Source organism: Globicephala melas, chromosome 14, assembly GCF_963455315.2.
Source record: "Globicephala melas chromosome 14, mGloMel1.2, whole genome shotgun sequence".
Taxonomy (NCBI): Eukaryota; Metazoa; Chordata; class Mammalia; order Artiodactyla; family Delphinidae; genus Globicephala; species Globicephala melas.
Window position 1 is genome coordinate 28,692,928 of NC_083327.1, and position 24,857 is coordinate 28,717,784.

At 39.8% G+C, this 24,857-nt stretch overlaps 1 protein-coding gene across 7 annotated transcripts in view; it reads left to right on the forward strand.

Annotated features, from left to right (window-relative positions):
* The window catches only part of KLHL32 (kelch like family member 32), a 230,157-nt gene that overhangs the window by 38,834 nt on the left and 166,466 nt on the right, over window positions 1-24,857 (forward strand). For all 7 annotated transcript variants that reach the window (XM_060283355.1, XM_060283356.1, XM_060283354.1 and 4 more), the window contains 2 exons: window positions 5,630-5,717; window positions 14,483-14,663. In XM_060283355.1, coding sequence (XP_060139338.1) covers window positions 5,695-5,717; window positions 14,483-14,663 — 204 coding nt within the window. In that variant the 5' untranslated portion in view covers window positions 5,630-5,694. The remainder of the gene's footprint in view (window positions 1-5,629; window positions 5,718-14,482; window positions 14,664-24,857) is intronic.

The following is a 24,857-nucleotide window of genomic DNA, read 5'->3' on the forward strand; positions in this document are numbered from 1 at the left end:
AAGTTCATGCATGTGTGGACACTGGTCAGGGTCGAGTAAGCCAGGTAAATCTCACACTTGGTCTCTCCTTCTCCCCACCTTAAGGTTTCTCCTTAGACGCCAGCACTAAACTTACCAAGCCCTGAAAGGGAGAGTTGAGCCCATTTGAACAGGGGATTTGATTTCAGCCAACCAGTGAGTTAGTGCCAGCCAGGTACAAGGCCCAGGAGAAAAGTACTTGGCACGGTTGGTCAGGATAAATGTCTGATGAGGGAAAGTAGATGCCATCCCTCAGACAAAAAACCAGAGAGGTTTTGCTGTTGGGGAGAGGTTGATTGTGTGACCTGGTGATTACCCTTGTACAATGGGCCAAAGAGTACAAGGTTGCCTTTTTTTTTTTTAATATTTATTTTTGGCTGCATTGGGTCTTTGTTGCTGCACGCGGGCTTTCTCTAGTTGCGGTGAGCGGGGGCTACTCTTCGTTGTGGTGCGTGGGCTTCTCACTGCGGTGGCTTCTCTTGTTGCGGAGCATGGGCTCTAGGTGCGCGGGCTTCAGTAGTTGTGTCTCGCGGGTTCTGGAGCACAGGCTCAGTAGTTATGACGCACAGGCTTAGTTGCTCTGTGGCATGTGGGATCTTCCAGGACCAGGGCTTGAACCCACGTCCCCTGCATTGGCAAGTGGATTCTTAAGCACTGTGCCACCAGGGAAGTCCAAGGTTGCCTTTTATTCCTTTGGGAACTCTTCTACCTTTGCAATAGCTTCCAAACTACGACCAGAGTGATCTTTCTAAATGCAGACTGCATTGTGCAAGTCTCTTGCTTTAAAACCTTCAGTGGATTCCCACTAGTGTCAGGATAATGACCAAGCAGTATTCTTAACACTGCTTGTGTGATCTGCCCTGTGGCCTCTGATAGGCCCTGCTTCTTTCTGCTTTAGGACCTTTGCCCGGGCTGTTGGCTCTGCCCAGGATGCCTCCCAGAATCCCTTTCCCCACCCCTTACCCAGTTGATAATTATCTTTCAGAGATCCGCTCAGATGTCACATCCTCAAGGAAGCCCCTTTTCTGATCACACAGGATGGGCCAAGTTTCCTCCTATGTAAAACGATAATAAATCATAAATAGTACTAAAACAACAACAATAATAACAACTAACACCATGTGACAGGCACCTTCTGAGAATTCCAATTTGTTAAATCCTCACAACAACTCTATGAGGTGGGTATTACTATTTTTAAGATGAGGAAGCTGTGCTTAGAGCCCCTTGCACTTATCACAATTATGATTAAAGAATGAATTCTACAGGCACTGGCAGTGGGCCAGGATGGGACTGAAGGGCAGCCTTTTGTTTAGAAGGGAAGGGCTAGGAGCTGGTCTTGAGGCTGTGTTTGCATAGCAGATCACGCTGTGCTCTGGGCTGCATGCTTACTTGGGATTGCTTTGAGAGAGATGAATGATGATTGTGAAGGCTAAAATACTCTCAAGCCACTCCTTGCTGTCCACTGTGGCCCCCTACAAGCCCTGTGAAAGGAAAAACTCATGTATCAATTACTGTATCCTAGGAACCCAGCTCCAGGTCTTGCATAAAGTAGTTCTTCAAGAAAGATTTATCTCATGAATCAGTGAAAAAAAAATCTCCACAATTTTGGAGGTATTTTTGACCAAGCTATATCGAATTCTGCCCTAATTGTGCAACATTGATGGTGATGGTTAGTCCTCAGGGATTTCATTTGATCTGGGGCTGAATGATGGATGCCCAGGACTTGAGGGGACACGTGTGGACCCTGGTTAGGGAACAGGTGGGCCAAGGGAGCAGATCTGAGACCTCAGGAGTGCTGGTCCTTATAGTGAGGCAAGGCTGGGAGGAGCATTGTGCCCTGAGTGGAAGCAGACAGAGCAGAGTTGCATGCTCTTTGCACAGGTGATCACAAAGGCTAATTTGGTGGAAGGGAATGTGTTGCCTTGATAGTTTTAGGGCCATGGGTGTGGGGGGCTGAGATGAATATAATTCATCATATGATGATTTGATTCCATGGTGCCAACAGGCTCAGAAAATTGTAGATGGTCACAAAGGGACCTTGAAGGTGATCACTCTCAATTCAGTAGAAAAAGAGCCACCTCATAGGCTCCCAACCCCACATAGCACTACCCTTAGGGCTTGTGCTACATGTCATTATATCTCTAATGGGGTGTGAGCAGCCCTAAGAGCTACATGCTTGGAGAGCAACTCTAGCCCTTTTTTCCTACTATTCTGCTTCCTATGGCCCCACCAAATTGGCCCAGCGCTGAATCCATTTCTGGATTCCAAGGAGGGGAAAGGCAGGAGGCTGGCCTGGATTTCCCTGGGCTCGTGGGAAAAGGTAAGAGCCTTGAGTTAAGAAGGAACCCACATCCCAGGCACAGGAAAAAGTGCAGGAAGACAAGAGGATAAAGAGGTCTGGCTGGCTAGAAGACATGCTTCATGTAAGGGAAACTTAAAATATAAAATAGAATTAATAAACAAAATGTAAAAACAAATGTTATTTATACAAAAAGAAAGTTATAATCCAGTGATACAATTTATATAAAATATATGTAGTAAGTTGTAAATAATATGTAGTAAAAATAGTAAATAATAAATAACAGTAATATTCAGGGGTTGAGTCATCCTTTAACTCATTTTAACTCACCTTTAAAATGGTGTTCATTTCACTAAACATTGTAGAATGGAGCAGATTATAATTAGATAGTTTCTGAGGAGAGCTAATTTAGTGAGTTGATCTCCAAACAATAAGGGAATTTATCTTAAGATTTTTAATTGTCATGTTTGGAATGTCTGAAAAATATCAAGGTAAAAGTGTCCTTTAATTTTGGATTATTTTAACTTTTAGGATTCTTATTCTACATTCACCTAGTTATTGGGAGCATTTAAAAATATTAGACTTTCCAAAAGATTAAGGTTTTTTTCACCTCTCTGTAGTAATAAATATTCTTATGCTATCTTAATGCTCAAGTGTCCATCTCTGTTAGTGTTTGTGTTAGGCAATAAGAGCCTGGAATTTATAACCTAGTTTCTGAAAGGAATCTGTAGCAGTGGTAGGTTGCTAAGAAAGTCTCTTAGCTAATGAAACAATGTGCCTTGAATTATTCTGATCCTTTTTACTGCCAGTTGTAATGGATCAATTGAAAACGATGCTCATTTTTAGATTTGTCAAAACTTAAATTAGAAATAAATGAAAGTATAGATAATACTATTTTCAGTAATTAAAAAAAGAAAGCAAGAAATAAGTATAAATGTATGAAAAATGTTTGAAACAATCTGTTCGGTAACAGTGGAATTCTCAGCAAATTATGATATATCTATGTGAATTACTATAGTATGAGGGTTTGGATACAATGTAACAAATACTATATATTAGTTAGATTGGAAATCATGGGTCTCTCTTTTATACAAATCAGCAGAAATAGGCACAGCTTTACACATTCTTTTCATAAGTGTTTTTACACTGTATTGCTTTTCAAAATGAAACTTAGAAGAGAGCCTGTTTAATATTATCCAAATTGGAATTAATTTTGCTGCTTGGGTGTGTTAGAAAATGGGAGCTAGACCTTCTAATGAGAGTTGTAAAGCATAGTCATGGAGCACATCCCAGACTTTTCAAATAATTTACTTCTCTGTTTAGAGTTACAACAATGATTGAAAACAAAGGCTGGGGTGCGGACTGTGAGATTGAATGAATGTATAGCCAAGGAGTGATTTCAAGCCTGACAACTTCATCCAATTACATGTTTCCAATTATGCTAATCCTAAAGCTCCTGTAAAAATCTGTTTTCCATTTCCTTATAATTTTCATCCTTTCTATATGTTATTTTTCTATCTATTTTTCAGAAATTCACTCCTTGAATAGAAAATCGTCTTTCTGTAGATGCCCAAGACGTAGTTGATTTTAACTTCACTAAAGGACAAGTCAACTAATATTTGTGGCTTAGCCTCTGCAACTTTATTTTATCAGTTTTTAAAAATTGAAAGATAGTTAATTGATTTATAATATTGTGATAGTTCCAGGTATACAGCAAAGTGATTCAATGTTTTATATATATATAGATAGATAGATTATGTTTATATTCTTTTTCAGATTCTTTTCCATTATAGGTTATTACAAGATATTGAATATAAGTTCCCTGTGCTATACAGTAAATCCTTGTTGTTTATGTATTTTATATATATCAATAGTAGTGTGTATCTGTTAATCGCATACTGATTTATCCCTCCCTCCTTTCCCTTTGGTAATCATAGTTTGTTTTCTATGTCTGTGAATCTGTTTTGTAAATAAGTTCATTTGTATTATTTTTTTAGATTCCACATATAAGTGATATCATAAAATATTTGTCTTCCTCTGTCTGACTTACTTCACTTAGTATGATAATCTCTAGGTCCATCCATGTTGCTGCAAATGGCAACATTTCATTCTTTTTTATGGCTGAGAAATATTCCATTGTATATATATACTGCATCTTCTTTATCCATTCCTCTGTTGATGGACACTTAGGTTGCTTTCATGTCTTGGCTACTGTAAATAATGCTGTTATGAACATTGGTGTGCATGTATCTTTTCGAATTAGAGTCTTTCTCTTTTCTGGATATATGCCCAGGAGTGGGATTGCTGGATCAAATGGCAGCTCTATTTTTAGTTTTTTAAGGAACCTCCATGCAGTTTTGTATAGTGGCTGCACCAATTTACATTCCCATCAACAGTGTAGGAGGGTTCCCTTTTCTCCACATCCTCTCCAGCATTTATTATTTGTAGACTTTTTGATGATGGCTGTTCTGTCCAGTGTGAGGTGATAGATACCTCATTGTAGTTTTGATTTGCATTTCTCTAATAATTAGCAATGTCAAGCATCTTTTCATATGCTTGTTGACCATCTGTATGTCTTCTTTGAAGAAAGGTCTATTAAGATCTTCTCATTTTTTGATTAGGTTGTTTGTTTTTTTGATACTGAGCTGCATGAGCTGTTTGTGTATTTTGGAAATTAAGCCCTTGTTGGTCACATTGCTTGCAAATATTTTCTCCCAGTCTGCAGGTTGTCTTTTTGTTTTATTTATGGTTTCCTTTGCTGTGCAAAAGCTTGTTTGATTAGGTCCCATTTGTTTATTTTTATTTCTACAGTAACTGCTGTTGGGAAAGCTGGACAGCCACATGTAAATCAATGAAGTTAGAACACTCCCTCACACCATACACAAAAATAAACTCAAAATGGCTTAAAGACTTAAATATAAGATATGGCACAGTAAAACTCCTAGAAGAGAACATAGGCAAAACATTCTTTGACACAAATCGTAGCAGTATTTTATCAAATCTTAATTTTTCCCTTTGGCTGTCTGATGTTTTAATTTTTACTGTAACTCTTACTTTAGCTATTTTTGGTTCTCAAATACATTTTGACTTCTTAGTCGCTGAAGTTCCAGTAAGGTGAAAAAACTTTAAAATTTAGAAGCATTCCAAACCATTGCCTATTATAAGAGCTTTCAGTCAGATTGTTATATCTCGATGATAAAACCCTCCAAGGTGCCTCCTTAGCATTCTAAAGCATTAGCATCATTAAGGCCCAGAGTGTGCTTTTTTGCATTTAGCTCACTGTGCTTTTCTTTCTTGTTTTTTTTTATTCAGCTGTAATGCTTGCCGACTCCTCTGCAAATTTCTAAGGCTGAGACCCTGAGGAACCCAGCTGGAGAATGCCATCTGAACGCTTCCTCAGGTTGGTACTGTAGGATACGTCTTTGCTTGTGTAGCGAGACATGTGTGACTTGAAATCCTCACACCGCACATTCTAGGACCAAGCACAGGGAGGGGCTCAATGTGTATTTGAAGAATTAAGCAAACCAGTCTGAGAGTGTGTGTGTGAGTTTAGTATGGTAGCACAGGGGCTAACCCCTGAGATATAATTACTGGCCAAACTTAGGTATGTTTAAGGATTCTTTGATACTATTTATTTTTTTTGCGGTACGCGGGCCTCTCACTGTTGTGGCCTCTCCCGTTGCGGAGCACAGGCTCCGGACGCGCAGGCTCAGCGGCCATGGCTCACAGGCCCAGCCGCTCCGCGGCATGTGGGATCTTCCCAGACCGGGGCACGAACTCGTGTCCTGCGCATCGGCAGGCGGACTCTCAACCACTGCGCCACCAGGGAAGCCCTGATACTATTTTTTATCTTTTTCTTATTTAGGATGCTAACCTCCCTCAAACAAAAGGTAGATGTCTCTAAAGGTATATGATTTAAAAAATAATCAGAAAACTATACATATATATGATTATTGTCCCCTTTAAAGCAATCACTTTAGGGTGACTAATATGTATTCTTAAAATACTCATAAGATTTTACTTTAGTACTTATTTAACAGATATTTATTTGTGCAGAGGATCCAGCAGTGAATAAAACAAATAAGGTTCCTGCTCTCATGAAATATATATTCTATGGAGGAAACAGATATTAAACAAATCACACCAGTAACAACACAAATATAATTGTGAAAGTGCTTTGAAAGATTGATAGAATGAGGTAGTACCTTCCTGAAGCAGTGCTCTATGACCTGAGATTTGAAGGGTGGGAAAGACATGGGGAAATGCCCTCAGGCAGGAAGGAGCCTGGCACATTCCCAGAACTGAGGGGGCAGTCAATAAGAAAATGCAGGGTATTCCTTTGAATATTCTCAGTGGAGGCAAGTCTTCATCATCCTCGAGGAAACCGTCAAAGGGATCCTCAAAGCAAAGAATGAGAGAGGTGATAAGCCTGGGAAATGCCTTCTTTTTAAATACTAAGAATTGAGTATGTCTATGAAATAATGAGACCAGCTTTCTGCCATGACTCTGAAGCTATTAGAGATGACTAGTTCCAAAAGTGTGTTCAGAAACGGAGGCATTGCTACAGCCAGTTTAGTGCCTCTGTGCTCCCCAAGTGAGTGTTGCTCTAGATGGGTGACTCTCAGTGGGGGATATTTTGCCCTCAGGGTACATTGTGTAATATCTGGCATCATTTTTGATTGTCACCAGGATCGAGGGTGCTATTGGCATCTAGTGGGTAGAGGCCAGGGATCCTGGTCAGCATCTTAACAATGTACAGGATAGTGACCATAGCGAAAAATGTCAGAATGTCCGTTTCACTGAGGTTGGGAAATCCTGCTCTGGATCTGGCATCCAGCCAGAATAGCGCGTAGAGACCATGGTATCTGTCTGCCACCAGCTAAGCCAAGTGATTTATTTTTGGCTAATAGAATCCATGTGCATTCTTCTCCAAATGATTTTTTACTTTAGATCTGCCATCTTTGCTTTCACTGATCATCTCTGATCCCACCGCCATCTGTCCTCCGTAGCACCATCATCTCTGCGATGGACTTTCCTTCTCTGCTGGGGCACAGGCACCCCCTTGCGCACTTTTCAAACTTCCCCTGTGCCACGTGGAACTGTTGCACCAGGAACATACATGTGCTGTGCTGTGTCATCTTCCTCACCCTGAAAAACTCCAAGCACCTCCTGCTTTCACTGAGACCTGTCTTCTTCTGAGGCACCACTTCTTTGTAGCCTTCTCAAGTGGTGGCCTTATTTCCTCAAATCTCACGTATTTTAGGGATGGGTGGAGAGATTGTTGTCACGCTGGGACATAGTTTTGCTTCTAGGTCATTACTCCTCATACCGGTTGTTTGAGAAGATGTCGACAACAAAACGACAGCAAAGACGGGCTCTTCTGAAGGTGGTGCTCTTCAGCTCTCTCCATCCCTTCTTCCTCTCCACTGTTCGCAGGGCCATCTCCCCGCATTCACTGAGCATTTGACATGCGGCTGACGGTCTTCCTTCTCACCACAGATCCTTTACGATTTCCCAGTGCCCTCAGTGTTTGCCTGGAGGATCTGCCCGACTTTGTGGCCTTGGATCTTCAACCTGCTTCTGACCTTCCTCACTGAACCACCTACTCTCATGGTCACGCCGTGGATCATGCATCTGCAGTAGTTGCTCTATTTCCGAAACTACTGCATCAGCCACTTTATTCTCAGCAGGACCTCCTCTCCTTCTAGCTTCCTGATTTACCTACCTCCACAGTGGTTGTACTTTGACCTCATGGCAATGTCTCATTACTGGCCTGGCCACTTTCTTTCGTTTCTTTTCTTTTTATTAAATTTTTTTGGAGTATAGTTGATTTAAAATATTGTGTTAGTTTCAGGTATACAGCAAAGTGATTCAGTTATACATATATATATGTATATTCATTCTTTTTCAGATTCTTTTCCCACAAAGGTTATTACAGAGTATTGAGTAGAGTACACCATGCTATACAGTAGGGTCTTATTGTTTATTTTTTTAATTAATTTTTATTGGTGTGTAGTTGCTTTATAATTGGGAGGTTGAGATTGATATATATATACACTATTGATACTATGTATAAAATAAATAACTAATGAGAACCTACTGTATAGCACAGGGAACTCTACTCAGTGCTCTGTGGTGAACTAAATGGGAAGGAAATCCAAAAACGAAGGGATATATATATACGTATAGCTGATTCACTTTGCTGTATGGTAGAAACTAGCACAACATTGTAAAGCAACTGGCCCGGCCACTTTCTACCAATCCATCAACACTTTCCTTCCCTTATTTCCATTCTTAGCCAGTTTAGAATCTATCACTCTTTTAAATCCTTAATTTCCCTAGCTCTCTGCATTTTTGATCCATTTGCCTGACAAAATCCCAGCCCAGATGAACCCAAATACTGTGTTTCCATGGCTTCGTTGTCCAGTGGAGATTGGTTCCACTGAATCTTTCGATTCAACAAGCCAAAAAATGCCCAAAGTTTTAATATTCCTTCCCTCCTGCTACTCAAAAGGCAGTCCTTTCCCACAGCTGAGCCCAGCCCCGCTTCTATGTTTTGAATCCTATCTTTCTTCTCAGCAGCCTTTGACTATTGGTTGTCTCTCAGCTGTGTTCTGGAGACACAGCTGTGCTTCCGTCATTCTCTCTATCCACATGAGTTTTACACCTCTAGCCAAGACCTCTTTCTGAGCTCCAGGTCCTGTACCACGCCGGCGCCTGTCCTCAGGGTCCCAGCCCTGAACATTCTGTGGACTGTGTGTTAGGTCCATGCCCCCCACTGCCACAGGATCAGCGCATTTGCTGTTACCCTACCTGGAAAACTCTGCTGTCCCCATTTTGCCATGGTAACTTGTTCTCATCCTTCAGCCTGCAGCTCCAGCATTACTTCTTCAGGGAGGCCAGATTATTTTATTAAAGTGTAACTACCTTGCTAAACTGAGGGTTCTGTGAGGGCTGCTACAGAGTTTGGTTTGTTTACCATTTTATCTCCAGTGTCTGGTCCAATACCTGGCACAGGATGAATAAATGTTTGAGTGAATGAAGGAAGGAAGGAATGCAACAAGACTATCCATTTATATTTAAGTTCCTTTCCTTAAGTATCCATTTGTAATTAACTTGCATAGTCTTCATTATTTCTTGGTCATTCGCTAAGCATAGTGTATTTTCTTTGCTTATTATTTTGTCCATTGTTATTAATTGCTAGCATTAATTTTAAGGTATTTACAAATTACAAAGTGTTCTATAAAAAATAAAATTAAGTTCCATGCTGGGTTTTTTTTTTTTTTTTTTTTTTTTTTGCTGTACATGGGCCTCTCACTGTTGTGGCCTCTCCCGTTGCGGAGCACAGGCTCCAGACGCGCAGGCTCAGCGGCCATGGCTCATGGGCCCAGCCGCTCTGCGGCATGTGTCATCTTCCCGGACTGGGGCACGAACCCGTGTCCCCTGCATCGGCAGGCGGACTCTCAACCACTGTGCCACTAGGGAAGCCCCCATGCTGGGTTTTTTTTCACAGCCTGTCTGCTTAAATAAATAAGATTGTTTCAATATTAATGTATTTAATTTGTATTAAAATATTTTGACTGTGGAATTGAAGTGATTAGGGCACAGTTTATCAATAGACTGAACTGAGATAATCATGCATAATCCTAGTACTATCAGGTTTTTTGCCCAGTCCTTTTCTTTTTTGTGTAATCTATTTAAGCAATGAGGATCTCTATGCTACTTGACTGTGTTTGATACATAAGTATATAATACCTTATTGGTGACCTTACTTGAAAACTACCTGCATATATTTTGTATATCTAAATACTAAGTAAACATTGATATAGAAATTGACTTGAATTTTTACATTTGAAATACAGATGTTTAAAAACCAGACAGCTGTTTTGGAATTCATGTCTTGCAAACTGACTGAACTCAGTCAAAATTTATGCTATAAAAAATGAGAATCTGAGAGATTTCTGTGATCAAAAATCTTCACTATGAACTTGAAATAGTGATTTGCACTAACACAGTGCTTCACTGTGAGTGAGCTGTACCATGTTATGAACATTATGCTCTGCATTTGACTTTTTAGTTTTTACCGTCAATTCCAGAATGAAAGTTAAAGATTTGAAGTCATGAATAGTCCTGTTCTTGAGACCTCATTTATTTATCTCCCTGTTACTGGATGCTGACATTTGGCCAATCAGATGGTTGCTCTGTGGCATCACTAAAAAGCAGTTTCTTGCTCAAGGAGTCTGGGACTTCCCATGTTGTACCTGGCAGGAGCTGGGTCCTGTGAGATTCAGGAACAGCCAGGCTAATTGGCAACCTGATGGGGTACCTGAAACCCTTCTAGAGTTCAGGTGGAAAGAAATGAGGAACACATCCCCAGGGAACTTTTAGACTGTCTCGTAGAACCATAGTGCGAAATATATATATAATTTAAACTTTTCAAGGAGACACATTTTTTAAAAAGTAAAAAGAAACAGGTAAAATGAATTTTAACAATATATTCTATTTAACCCAATATACCCCCAATATTATCAGCATGTAATCAATATAAAAATATTAATGAGATACTTTTGCATTCTTTTATTTCACAGTATGTCCTTGACATCCAGTGTACATTTTCCACTTACAGCACAGCTCAATTTGGACTACACACATTTTAAGTTCACCATAGCCACATGTAGCTAGTGGCTATTATACTGGACAGTGCAGTTCTAAGGAATTCCACAGAGGAAAGGGTATTGGGGTTGTCTTGAGGAAGCCAGGTCACCCTCTTGCACCCACTTGTGAATTTTGAGGTGGCATTATTGCTTCCATGGAAGACCTTTCCCAATATTAGGATGACATACAAATCTGTATACCCTCGGGAAATGTGACTCCTGTTGTATGGAGTTTTTTGTTTGTTTGTTTTCTTGGTAATTTAGGAAGTTTTAGGAATATACTTTTCCTTTCTTCTTCGTTTCCTAAATAATGGAGGGACATTGCTCTAAGGTGGGAGGTTTAGATTGCTAATTTGTATAATTTTGATGCCAAGGGAGCCGTATGCAAGGATGTGTCTGCTTCCCATTCTAATTTAGACATGGTTCATGATAGTCTTTGAATCACCTCCTCCCTGGTTTATAATTATTGGCTTTATCACATTGGCCTATGGCTTTCCAGCTGTGTTCTGTGACCACTTGTGCCTTAACACTTTTTGCAGATTTACATCTGAGAGTTGAGTGGGAAGTTTCAGAATACAGTAATGGCCTGTTGATTAATAAGCCTTTATTCCTTGCCAAATGTTGGAGTATTTGTTTCTGCTTTTAAGGAGTCCTAACATATTGGTTCCAAAATATTTGGAATCTTGTGCCAAGTGTTGCCTTAAATATTTAGCATGCTGTTTTCTTTAAGCTTGAATATTTCAAGCCCAACTGAATGATACTGTGAAATTGTGCATCATCACAATTGTTTCAGAGCTGAGCCCTTTATTCTTTGCCAAATTTCAGTTTACAGCTGCTCTTTCCCTGGCAAGATTTATTCGCTGTCTATAGATATCTGAAATGCAAATACTGATTCAGTCTTAATAATAAGGACATGAATTGTGGCTCTATATTTGGGAAATGAGTAAGGAAACATTATAAGCAATTATTTTAATGTATTCTTCTGTTCCACTACAAATGAAATTTCAAAATACATTTATGTAGCATTTAAGGTGATATTAAAAGGGAGAAAAGTTATGAGAGTTTTAAATAAACGTATAAGTAAAATCTATTTTCTCTCCCCAAACTTATCTTAGTCAGTGCAAAGATAAATGTTTTTGAAGCATGATTTCAAACATTTCCTATCACTATCTCATGTTATATCAATGTGTATTATTTTTCAAAGGTAACTTTGATTTTGAGATTAACTATGCACAATCTAAATATAAAATTAATATGGACTTTGTGATTTTTTCTCCCCCAGCATAGATTTTTGAGATCTTCTTTACAGATTATCATTTTTTGGTTTTGTTTCAGGTTTTGTTTGTTTCTTTTATTTATTTTTTATTTTTTATGTTTAAAATTTTTTTGGCCACGCGGCATGTGGGATCTTAGTTCCCTGACCAGGGGTCGAATCTGTGTCCCCTGCATTGGAAGTGTAGAGTCTTAACTGCTGGGCCGCCGGGGAAGTCTCTGTTTCTTTTATATTTTAAGCAGGAGGACAAATTACATTATTATGTTCATGGTAATAGGTTCTCAAAATGCCTAATCTTGCACCATCAGGTTTCTTATCTGTGAAATGGAGATATTAGTACCTGCCTCATAATGTTGTTATGAAGATTAAATGAATTGATAATTGTATATCGCTAAGAATAATTCATGGAACATAGTAAGGGCTTTGTGTTTGTAAAATATATAAAAATGTCATCCTTTTAGGAAGGATTTTTCAAAGACTATCCTAAAGCTTACTTAGCTGAGATAATATTTCTATTACTATTCTATTCCCTCATTTCTTTGAGCTATGCTAATTAATCTCCATTCTAGCCTTTGCCTAGCAATTTGTGTGTTATTTATGCTTCTGAGTGTGGTTTTCAATTACTGACTTTAAAAGTCTGCCTGTAGCTAGAGCTGCTAGATGAATATTCGATGACAGTAACCATTTCAAAACTCACTGCTGCATTTCAACTGAAAATAATCCTCCCACCTTCCCACGAGAACTTACTATATCATCATCTCCTGTCAAATTTATTTTTTCTTTCAATAGTTCTGACATTTTTGAGGCTCCCCAGTCGAAAGTGTCCGATAAAGCTTACTGGCTGCACTCTGGCATTTCCCGGGAAGCATTTGGTTTACTTTAAGGTGATTTATGCTGAACCGTAATTTACCAGCCAACTGGCGGCACAACCGTGCAGACTCGGCTGGTGGCGACTCCCGGGCTCTCCTGAGAGGCTCTTTCACATTCAGAGGAAGGAACCGGATGTCGAGTTATCAGGACGGGAGAGACAGTGCTCGTTCATCCTTATGGCAACCTTACTCGGTTTCAAGAAGAGTCGCAGGCCAGAAATAGAGCTTGATGGCCCTTGCTCTCATTCTGGGAGTAACTTACGACTGGTGCAGCTCACTCATTTTAGTCCAGTGTCGGTTCTGAGATTCTAGAGTGCCGTGGAGATTTTCATGTATCTCAGCTGGAATTGTTCATAACTATCCACAAATTCCGCTTGCATTTGGTGTTTATAGCATTACTTCTACATTATTATAGGAAGATCTGGTGTTTCACCCAGGAGTTTTGAAAGGATATGGGATGAATATTTTAGGTTGGGGTAGGGAGTGAAGGGATAAGTTTCACAATGGGTAAGTTTAGTAATTTCACAAAATAGAGCAGAAAATAGATTGCACAGTCATTCATAAGTCTAATATGAAGATGACACAAGATATTGCAGGCTAATAAGATAGATATATTTTACTTTCAGCCTTAAATTTTTTCTTTACAATGGATCTCTTTTGATGTTCTCCTGGTGGTGCATAATTTCCTAAGTTTAATAATAAGCCACTATGGTTTAATTAATGGCCTTTTACATGAAATGGTCACTGGTAGCCTTTTTTTCCTCTAACTAACATCTGCTCAGTTTCATTTTATTTATTAATGGAGTATTGTGTCTTGTGGGGAGACTGAGTAAATTCTTCTCTGGTGAGCCATGCAGTGGGTTCTGTGCTAGAGCAGTGCATGGCAAGTTCTGAGCTTGTGCTAACCCCACACAGGTGGTACAAAGCTAGAAAAGGAATCAGAGAGCTAGGGAGGGGGTCCCAGAGTGGAAGGATTTGCACACATATTTACACACATCTAGACACACATCCAGAAAAAGCTTTGCACTCAGAGATGTATACATACTGAGGGGACAGGGGCCCAGAAGCAGAGGCTCACAGGCCTGCAGACATGGGCCAATACACAGACACAGATGGACACACAACAAACACAAATTCTCAAAGAGAGGGACCAGTAGGAAGGAGAAAGAAATCCTGTTGGGGGGCGGAAGAGAGAGAATTAGAGAAAAAGAAAGCAAGAGGATGGTGGAGAAAAAGACAATGAGGACTACAGACACTGGAATCCACACTCCCTGAGTTGCTCTTGAAGGAGGGAGGGAGCCTGGGGGCGGCTGGGCTAATGAGAGGAACAACACTAACTGGATTGCTCTCTTCACTCTCCTCCTCGCAGTATTCAAGAAATGCTGACAGGCCAGAGGCTCTGCCACTCAGAATCTCACACTGATAGCGTCCTGGCAGCGCTGAATCAGCAGAGAAGTGACGGCATCCTCTGCGATGTCACCCTGATTGCTGAGGAACAGAAATTCCACGCTCACAAGGCAGTCCTAGCAGCCTGCAGCGACTACTTCCGGGTAAGTCAAGGTAGTTTGTTTGTTTATTTGTTTCTCTTAAGATATTAATAAACAGAGGATGACAGTTTACCTGAACTGTCACACAATCATCAGCCAATTAGATAATCGTCCCCAGAGTTGTGAATGTTGGGGGGTTTTCCTGGTCAGACTGAGATTGGGGCCCCATTGGGATCCTCCCTGGGCTGGACACCTGGATGTCCCTCCAGTGGAGAGCAGAGCTCTCCTTTGCATCTGAGCTGAGGGGCGTTTGACACTCTACCACCAAAAGAAAGCGTGGCATTGTAGTGCACCATAATGGGGGTGCAGGCTGAGGACAGGATGTTTCTGGTTTCAGGATCAGAAGGACAATCTGTAAGACAATTTATTTCTTAAAAGGTCTCTAAATATATGTAGTGTTTCTAATTTTTTATTTTCTATGGAAGTTCTTGTCCTGGAGCTTTCCAAGTCTCTGCTCCAGGGACAGAGATGGAATTGACCTAAAGGATATTTATGGTTGACGCGCAGGTGCCTGTTTAGCTGAAGACGTTGTCTTGTTAAGTAGAACTTTGGAGTTTGATTTCCAGTGGCTAATGATATGTGATGATGTGTTTGTTGTTTTTTGAAGGTGAGTGTATAGTATGGTTTTAGCTAAATTTAATTTAATTTAGTATTTCCTACGATTCAGGTCATGGACAGAGGACTTTATATACATATCTCATTTAATCCTCACAGCAATCCATTTTATAAACACATGCACATGCTATAAAAATCACCATTTTACATGTAAGGAAACTGAATCTCAAAGATTAGGTAATTTGAGGTAACTCAGAGGTTAAGTAATAAGTCACACAGTTCCGAAGTGGCAGATCTACAATTGAAATCCATGTCTGAGTCTTAACCAGCATTCCATTCTACCCCTTATATGGATATAAGAAAGAAAATTGTGACAATTAATAAGCAGATTTTTTTGAAGTATTAATTTCTGAATATACATGATTTAATTCTTATTTAATTTTTTCAATGTTATTTCAGTTAACTAGTGATTAGGTAAGAAATTCAAAACATAATAGTATACAATCTCTATATAAATTAGAATATAAATTTAATTGTGAATTAAAAAAACTTTCTCTTACCAAAGTCTCAAATGATACAGAAACCAAATCCAGCCTGGGGCAATTTTTTGGTTTGATTTGGAAATTTTCAATAGTCACCTTGTATTTTGATGTTTAAGAGACAATATCAACTGTACTCAATTGCTGACTAGCAGTTAAAGAGAATTTTCAAAGATGCCAAATCGTAAAATAAAGATTAAAAAAAGTTTTAAATGTGATGAAACCTGGTAATGTAGAAGATAAAGTGGTAATTACAGGGCTTCCCTGGTGGCGCAGTGGTTGAGAGTCCGCCTGCCGATGCAGGGGACACGGGTTTGTGCCCCAATCTGGGAAGATCCCACATGCCGCGGAGCAGCTGGGCCCGTGAGCCATGGCTGCTGAGCCTGCATGTCCGGAGCCTGTGCTCCGCAACGGGAGAGGCCACAACAGTGAGAGGCCCGTGTACTGCAAAAAAGAAAAAAAAAAAAGAGGTAATTACTTAAAATATCTATCTAAAATTAAAAGTAGGGATTTACATAATTCTAAGCTGCAGAAATGAAGTGGAGTATCTGTAAAGTGACCTTCTAGTTTCATCAATATAATGTACATTTTATGCACTCGCACATTGTCAGGGATTAATCTTCCAGAAAGCTTATATTATTTGGAGGGCTTTTGAAACAACATACTTTGGGTTGTTATATATAACATGTGCACATTATAAAATACAAGTTTTTTCTTCTTGTGGACCATAATATAGACCTCTTGGTGCTTGGCTTCTCTCCTCCTAGGTCTCTGTGGGTTGGATTTTGAATTTAATTTGGGGTTTGATTTTGTGCATGTGTGTATATGAGAGAGAGAATGTGCAAGTGAATGCATACATGTGAGCACTGAAGAGCATTTTATTTGCTGCTGGCATTTAACGATGTTTGAAGCTATTCCAAGTTATTCACCTCTTTTACCACAATGCCCCTCATACTCTGATAGGTCGTGCACAGAGTGCCTCCTTTAAAATACTGGTGTTATAAAGCCTGTGAAGAAAGCTTTATTATTCCCGTTCTGTAGATAAGGAAACTGAAGTGCAATATGTTTAAATAACTTGCCCAAGGACTGCCAGATATTAAGTAGGAGAGCTGATTTTCACACACCAGAGCACCTGTCTCCTTGAGTACCAAGTTGTGCTTTTTCCACTGAACCATGTGCCCTGCTGGATTCATATGCAGTCCCTTCAATCTCATGACCTGCTTGTGAGGTGAAATTTCAGTGACTTGTGTATTGATTGTTCAGATGGAGAAACCAAGACAAAGTTGGAACTCTTGGCACTTATCTCTTTTCTAGGCGTTGTGATAAATACTGGAGTTATAATATTTAACCAGACGTAGACTGAACCCTATGGAGCTTGTAATATAGTCACTATACTGGACGTTGTTTTTGCCGTATACCCTGTATCTTTTGTTAGCTTTTGTCATAACAAACCACCCCAAAACTTAGAAGCTGGATGGTAGCTCCTCTGGTCTGCCAGTTTCTCTGATCTATGCTGGACACATTCTTACGTCAGCGGTTAACTGGAGAGTTGCCTGGAGACTGGATGATCTGAGTTGGCTTTGTTTACCTGTCTGGTGATTGGTAGGCTTATGGCTGGAGTTGTAGGGGACACTGGGCATGTATTTCTCACAAACAGGCTAGCCTGGGCTTTTTCACATGACAGCTAAATTCTAAAAACAGCAAGAGGGCTATCTTCAATGCACAGGTGCTTTTCAAGCTCCTGTTTGTGTCCTGTTTACTAATGTCCCATTGGTCAAACAAGTCACGTGCCCAGGCTGAGTCAGTGTCAGTGAGGATACCAAAGGGCATGGATGCAGGCAGGGGAAGAATTTGTTGCCATTTTTGTAACCTACCACTGTCAAGAACTGTCAAAGATTTGTGATTTATCCAAGTTGGAAACCAGCAAGTTAGTCTATCACTGGTTCAGAGATGCTGCTAGAAGACATGAAACTCTTAAGTCACACAAAGTGGGTTGGATCATTGAGGATCATTGAGCTTAGGGAACCTGAATCTTTTATAATGCGTAGGAAACACGTCTGTCCTTTGCTCTGGAAGAAAACATTATTATACTGGACAGTAAGCATGCCTACCCTTTGCTCTGCAAAGAAACATTCTATCTCTGAGTAAACAGAACTGCTCTTTGCTCTGAAGGGAGATATCACTCTGTCATCAAGGCCATTTGCTATAGAAACATCCCTGAAATGAGAGTTCAGAACAAGGACAGTCAGTGCCTCACTCATAATACATGCAGAAGTGCAAGAGACCCATGCCTTAAACTAGAATTATGTCTGGCTTCCTTGTGTCTTACACTCTACCACACTGAAACACCTAGAAACAGTATCCTGAGTAATTTCTGTATCTCTCACAACACTTAGAATGTTGCCTCAGGCTTAGTAAGTATGAATGAAGAAATGTTTTCTAATTCTCAGAGAATTCCATGTGTATTTCAATTTTTTAACATCCTGCATATAAAATATGCAAATTATTCATGGATTTTTCTTTCTAGTGTGATCTGTTCAAATTAATTAGGTAGTCTGACCTAAATAGATGTTTGTACTCTGTATTGTGATATCTGGCAGATTATTTTGAAGCTAAAATAATTGTGGATGGCACAAGTTTTGTGTAAACTGTTCCTTTACATTGATCGGAGAGATGGTATCAGCTTTTCTTGCTTAACATATGAATAACGAACAGTTGAGCACAAAGTACTGTGGATTCCTGTGATCATCAGCATTTTAAATGAAAGGGTTAAAACCCATTCTTCAGCCAAGTAATAATGATTTTAAAAAAATTAAATTTAGTCTTAATATCAGCACAATATGGCGTTAGTCAAAAGCTATAATTGTGTTAGACCAGGGGCTTCTTTTATAAGAGTAAAGCAGTGGTGGAAGGAAGAAAGGGAAGAGCTAAGCGTCAGATCTGAGTTTGAATACAGTGGGAGGGACCATATCTCCCTGTTTGCTATTGTTTCCCACAGTCCCTGACAAATAGTGGATGCTATTCTAATTAATATCTGTTGGGTTATTCACCCTCTTCACTATTTATTCTTTGAGCATAGGCAAGTCATTTGACTTCTGTAAACCTATGTTTTTTCATCTGTAAATTGGTGATCATAGAGCATAACTCTCAGAATAGGTTGATTCAGAGATTAGATTGAGATAAGGTACATAATGCACTAAGTGCTGTATCTGATACACGTCACACCTTCAGTAAGCATTATCTGTTTCTCTCCTTGGGCTAACGTGGGATCCGTGGTCATGCTGTCTGGCCCTTTGTGGGAAGAGAAGACTGCTCATCTTTAGGCTCACCTGGTTGCAGACTCCCTCACCTTTTGATGGGTCAGAATAGCGTTTTGGATTCATCCTTTCCCATCTTGATATTTTCTGAATCTGATACCCCCTTCCTTCTTGCTTAGAACATTCTAGTAGCCACTTAACTTTCTCCTCCTCTGGTTGTCCCTTGACCAACCATCGCACAGATGACTGTGTGGTGAACTTTCACCCCCCTGCTCAGGTCCCCCAGAGCTCCTCAAGGCCTTTCTGCCAGACCCCCGGAGTGTGCCTTCATGCTGTGTCATTATCATTCATCCTCATCTGTGTTCTCCCATCTGTTCATTTGATCTTGCAGCCATAACTGTTCTCCAAACACTCTCTTCCACCTGAGGGCCTTTCCACCTCTCAGCCTTGCTAATGACCATTCCTTCTACCTTAACCTCCTACTCACCTCTTTGTCTACCTTGTCCATCTTCCAAGGTTTATCCCAGCCAACAAGTGTGAAGTCTTCCACAAAGCCTTATGCTGTCCACCCTCTGCCACCTCTCTAAATTCATATGCAAGGTCCCTCTTTTCTGAAGCATTATAACTGTAGCTTGTCTCACTCACGGAATTAAAGATCAACAAAATGAAAGAGCAACCTACAGAATAGGAGAAGATATTTGCAAACCATATATCTGATAATGAATTAATATCCAAAATATGTAAGGAGCTCATAAAACTTAATAGCAAAAACCCACATACTGTGATTAAAAAATAGGCAAAGGATATTAACAGACATTTTTCCAAAGAAGATATACAACTGGCCAGCAGGCATATGGGCATGCTCAACATTACCATCAGGGAAAACCACAATGAGAAATCACCTCACACCTACTAGGATGGCTATTACCAAGACAAGAGATAAAAAATGTTGGTGAGGATGCAGAGAAAAGGGAACCCTTATACAATGTTGGTGGGAATGTGAATTGGTGTAGCCACTATGGAAAACATTATGGTTTCTCAAAAAATTAAAACTAGAACTACCATATGATCCAGCAATCCCATATCTGGGCATATAAAAAAGGAAATGAAATCAGGATCTTAAAGAGACATCTGCACTCCCATGCTCATTGAAACAGTATTCATAATAGCCGAGATATGGAAACAACCCAAGTGTCTGTCCATGGATGAATGGATAAAGAATACGTGGTGTGTGTGTGTGTGTAACGGAATATTATTTACGCATGAGAAAGAAGGAAATCCTGCCATCTGCAACAACATGGATGAACCATGAGAACATTATGCTAAGTGAAATAAGTCAGACAAAGACAAATATTGTATGATCTTACTTACAGAAACAGAGAATAGAATGGTGGTTGCCAGGGGCTGGGGAGTAGTTGAAATGGGGAGATGTTGGCAAAGGGCATAAACTTCCAGTTATAAGATGAGAAAGTTCTAGGGAATCTAATGTGCAGCAGGGTGACTGTAGTAAATAATACTGTACTGTAGACTTGAAAGTTTCTAAAAGAGTAGTTCTTAGAAGTTCTTAGTACATACACACAAGAAAAGATAACTGTATAAAGTGACGGATGTGTAACTAATCTTATTGTGGTAATCATTTCACAATATATATGTGTACCAAGTCATCACATTGTATGCCTTAAACTTACACAGTGTGTTGTGTTAATTATATCTCAATAAAGCTGGAAACTTTTTTTTTTTTTTTTTTTTTTGCGGTACGCAGGCCTCTCACTGTTGTGGCCCCTCCCGTTGTGGAGCACGGGCTCCGGACGCACAGGCTCAGCGACCATGGCTCACAGGCCCAGCCGCTCTGCGGCATGTGGGATCTTCCCAGATCAGGGCACGAACCCGTGTCCACTGCATTGGCAGGAGGACTCTCAACCACTGCACCACCAGGGAAGCCCCATGGAAACTTTTTTTAAAAAGGAATTCAAGATTGACACTGATGAATTGAAGATTATACACTGATGTGTATAAAATTGATGACTAATAAGAACTTGCTGTATAAAAAAAAAAAAAGGAATTGAAGATGTGTCATGTGTTGCAGTCCCTTTCACCAGTGACTTCTCTGAAAGTGACTGACTAGCTGAGGACTAGTGAAGTCCGTCAGAGTACTGTTGAGCAGAATTGAATGAGGAAGTATTAAACCAGAGGTAGCAGGAGGAATTAGAGGCCTTATGATCTGGAGTGTATGTGAGAAATGGGATGAGTCAGCCTCTTACCCTTTTCCCTGTGGCAGCCCTGGGCAGTGGGCCACCCTGTAGCTTCTGGAGGCTGTTGTTTACCATTTGCTGTCTCCAGCTTCAATCTCCATGAATGCCTGTACTTTCTGACCAAGGAAGCAGATGTCTTGACTGTCTCACATAGCTTTGCATATGCGATGACAAAGTGATTCAAATATGACATTTTGGAGAGTTAAATATTTGACCATCACTTTCCACTAGAGCCTGAGTGTGCTCTGCCTATGTAATTTTTAGTTTTGAGAAAAGAGGATAAAGCCCATGATAATAAAAAAAAATCTGTGTTCCCTGTATTTTTATAATCATACTCTCCAGTCACTATTTGATTAAAATTGCATTAAAGGCTATTAAATGAGTATATAATATATAGTTACAAATAAATGTTTTAAAAAAACCTCAGTAAGCATTTGTTACATACCTACTGTTTTCTAGATGCAGAATGAATTTATAGTCTGGTAGGAGATACAGACAAGTGAACAAATAACTATAGTGTAGTGTAATTATATTAACAGTTTGGCTGGTGTCGGAGGTCTTGAACCTTGTTTTTATACCTCTTCCTCTCTCTGACACTCTCAATCAATAATAACTACCACTAATTGAGTATTTACTGTGCTACAGACACTCTAACCACTCTATGTGTATCAGTTCATTTCATTTTCTAAAGAAATCTGTAAGACAGATGGTATTACTATTAAGTATCACCATCATCATCTCCGTTTCAAAAATAAAGAAATGGAGATTGATGTTAAATAATTCACATTAGGGGCATGGAAGCAGTCAAGTAAGAGCTGATGGAGGCCTGACCTGAGGCTGGAGAGACAGGATGTGTGTGAGGAGTGGTGAGGGGGAGGGAGATTGGGCGGGTAGTAGTAGGTAGAATACACAGGACGCTGCGTGGATGGTGAGGGAGAGGAATGAGTGAGGGGCTTCCCTGGTGGCGCAGTGGTTGAGAGTCTGCCTGCCAATGCAGGGGACACGGGTTCGAGCCCTGGTCTGGGAAGATCCCACATGCCACGGAGCGACTGGGCCTGTGAGCCACAGCTACTGAGCCTGCGCGTCTGGAGCCTGTGCTCCACAACAAGAGAGGCCGTGATAGTGAGAGGCCCACGCACTGTGATGAAGAGTGGCCCCCGCTTGCCACAACTAGAGAAAGCCCTCGCACAGAAACGAAGACCCAACACAGCCAAAAATAAATAAATAAATAAACTCCTACCCCCAACATCTTCTTTAAAAAAAAAAAGAATGAGTGAGCTCCTGGCCGGTGGGAGCAAGCGGGTGCTCACCCTCACTGCAGACCGGAGGTGTGGATGGAGCTGGGAAAAGGGCAGCCGCAAGGCATTTTGAAGGAATCAGTACCATCGAGGGAGCAAGTGTGGAAGGCTCTTGAGGGGCGGAGCCAGTGCCTTTTTTTCTTTTCTGGTCCTTTGCATGCCCTGCGCCAAGTGCAGTGCCTGGAGGCCCACAGACCCTCAGTATTCATTCTCCCCTGCTGCATCTGGCTGGAACAATTTCCTGCTGTGTCACATGCGTGGGGCCTTCCCAATCTCCTCCTCGAATACCCATTACATGTACTGTCTGTTTTACCCATTAGTTCATCTTATTTCTTAAGCAGGTTTCTTACAGACTTGAAGGTAGTAGCACTGCTGACAGTAAACATATAAGTGAGATCATTGTTGGGTTCAGGCTGTCTCTTATTTGGTGGTTTTAGAGACTCTTGGTGAACATTTCTGATGTTCAGAAATCATATGTAAGACATACTGTGTTCATCACATTGAGGATATACAGCAACATACCATTGACAGTTATTTGCTTCCAGCCGCCAAGCCTGCAGCCTCCTGCCTTTTTTCCCTGCCTGTTCCTGAGCCTTCATTGATTTTGTGAGCTCCCAATAAACTATATTTTTGCTTAAACAAATAAAATTAAGAATAAAAATAAATGTACATGAAATACTGTCAAATGCTATCTATGTAAATATTAAAGGACTCTGAATAGTCCGTTTTTGTCTTTTGTTCAGTCACCTCTGCCACCGCTTTCTTCTGGGAACCTTCTGAGCAGTTGCTGGGCTTGATGCTGTAATGAGGTTCACTCTTTTGATCCATAGGACTGTTGTCACAAGCTGATTAGTACAGTCCTCAAAAATTAAACATTAGCTGGGAGTGATTCAAAACTAACCTCCTTTTCAGAAAAAAAAGAATAGGAATAATAGTAAAATAACCCTCAAATCCTTCAGTACATATAGTAATTAGTTTTAGTTTATCTTTTTGATGGGTACTGTGAGCATAATAAATATCTACTGCTGCCTTAAAAAGCAAAGCATTACTCTACAGTTTCTTAAATTGGTACCTGAATACCACTAAAATTAAATCCCATGATGTTCAATATTTTCCATAGTCAGTTTTACACTGACCTGTCCTGTGATTAATTACTTTGCTTGAGGCCAAATGAATACTACTGAGTTCTGTGGTTATTGGGTGTTTATGCTGAAACAGCAGCCTTGGTAATTCTTGCAAATTTGCACACTGCTGTGTTCTTTCCTTTCCCCAGCTTCTGCATTTTATGTATCAATCACAGAGGCACCAGAGTATCATTTTCATAGTGCATTTGACTTATGCATTATATGGTAAACTGATTATTGTTTTCCATCAAATGAATACTTGTTTTAACATTCAATGTTATCATATTTGTTTATAGAAATAATTAAAAAGTAGAGCAATGTCTGTTAGGAATTAAAAACTATGGCTAAAGGCTGAGGTTTTACCAGTATTGAAGCTATTGTCAAGAACCTGCGGAGTGGGGGTAGAACTCTTAAAGAAGTTTAAAAAGACCAATGGGCAGATTCTACTGGGCAGATTACGAAGAATACCGGAAAGTGATTCAGATATATGATGCTTTTAAAATGTACATTTCCTTTTTTGTTTGAGTTTTGATAGCAAAACCATCAAGGAAATAATTTATTTTCAGGTTGTAGTTATCTATTTTCACTACATTTGATTGAATTTTGGAATGCAGAACTCCTGGCAATAGGAAAAGGCAAAAATCCAATATTAGGACCATTTTATCCCTGTCATATTCTTTTTCTCATGATAATTTTAATTCACTGTATGCAACTATGAAATAACTAACCTTTAACATTTTTTATTTTTCGTATTTTTAAACGTTTCCATTTTAATTTTCTTAGGTTTTGCTTAATATTTAATATTTAATTTTATTTAACTTTTTTAACACAGTAACTATTACTACTTCACAAATCAATGTGCTTCTTTATTACTTCTTAATGTGGTCAGAACAGATTAACTCTATAGCTGACATTAGTGCCAAATGATGCACATAATTCACTACTTTCTCAATTCCATAGAGATTTACTGAGCATCTACTATATGCAGAAAAGTTTGTGCTTGGTACAGAAAACATCAACACTCAGCTTCTGCACAAGAGGTGAAGGTTGAGACAGATCTTGGTAACATATGAGATTGCACATCAAGAGGGAAAAGAGAGAGCAGAAAAAAACGTCTGTGGTTAGGACCTAAAGGATGCCTTTAGTCAGGTGGCAGAAAGAGAATGAAAAGA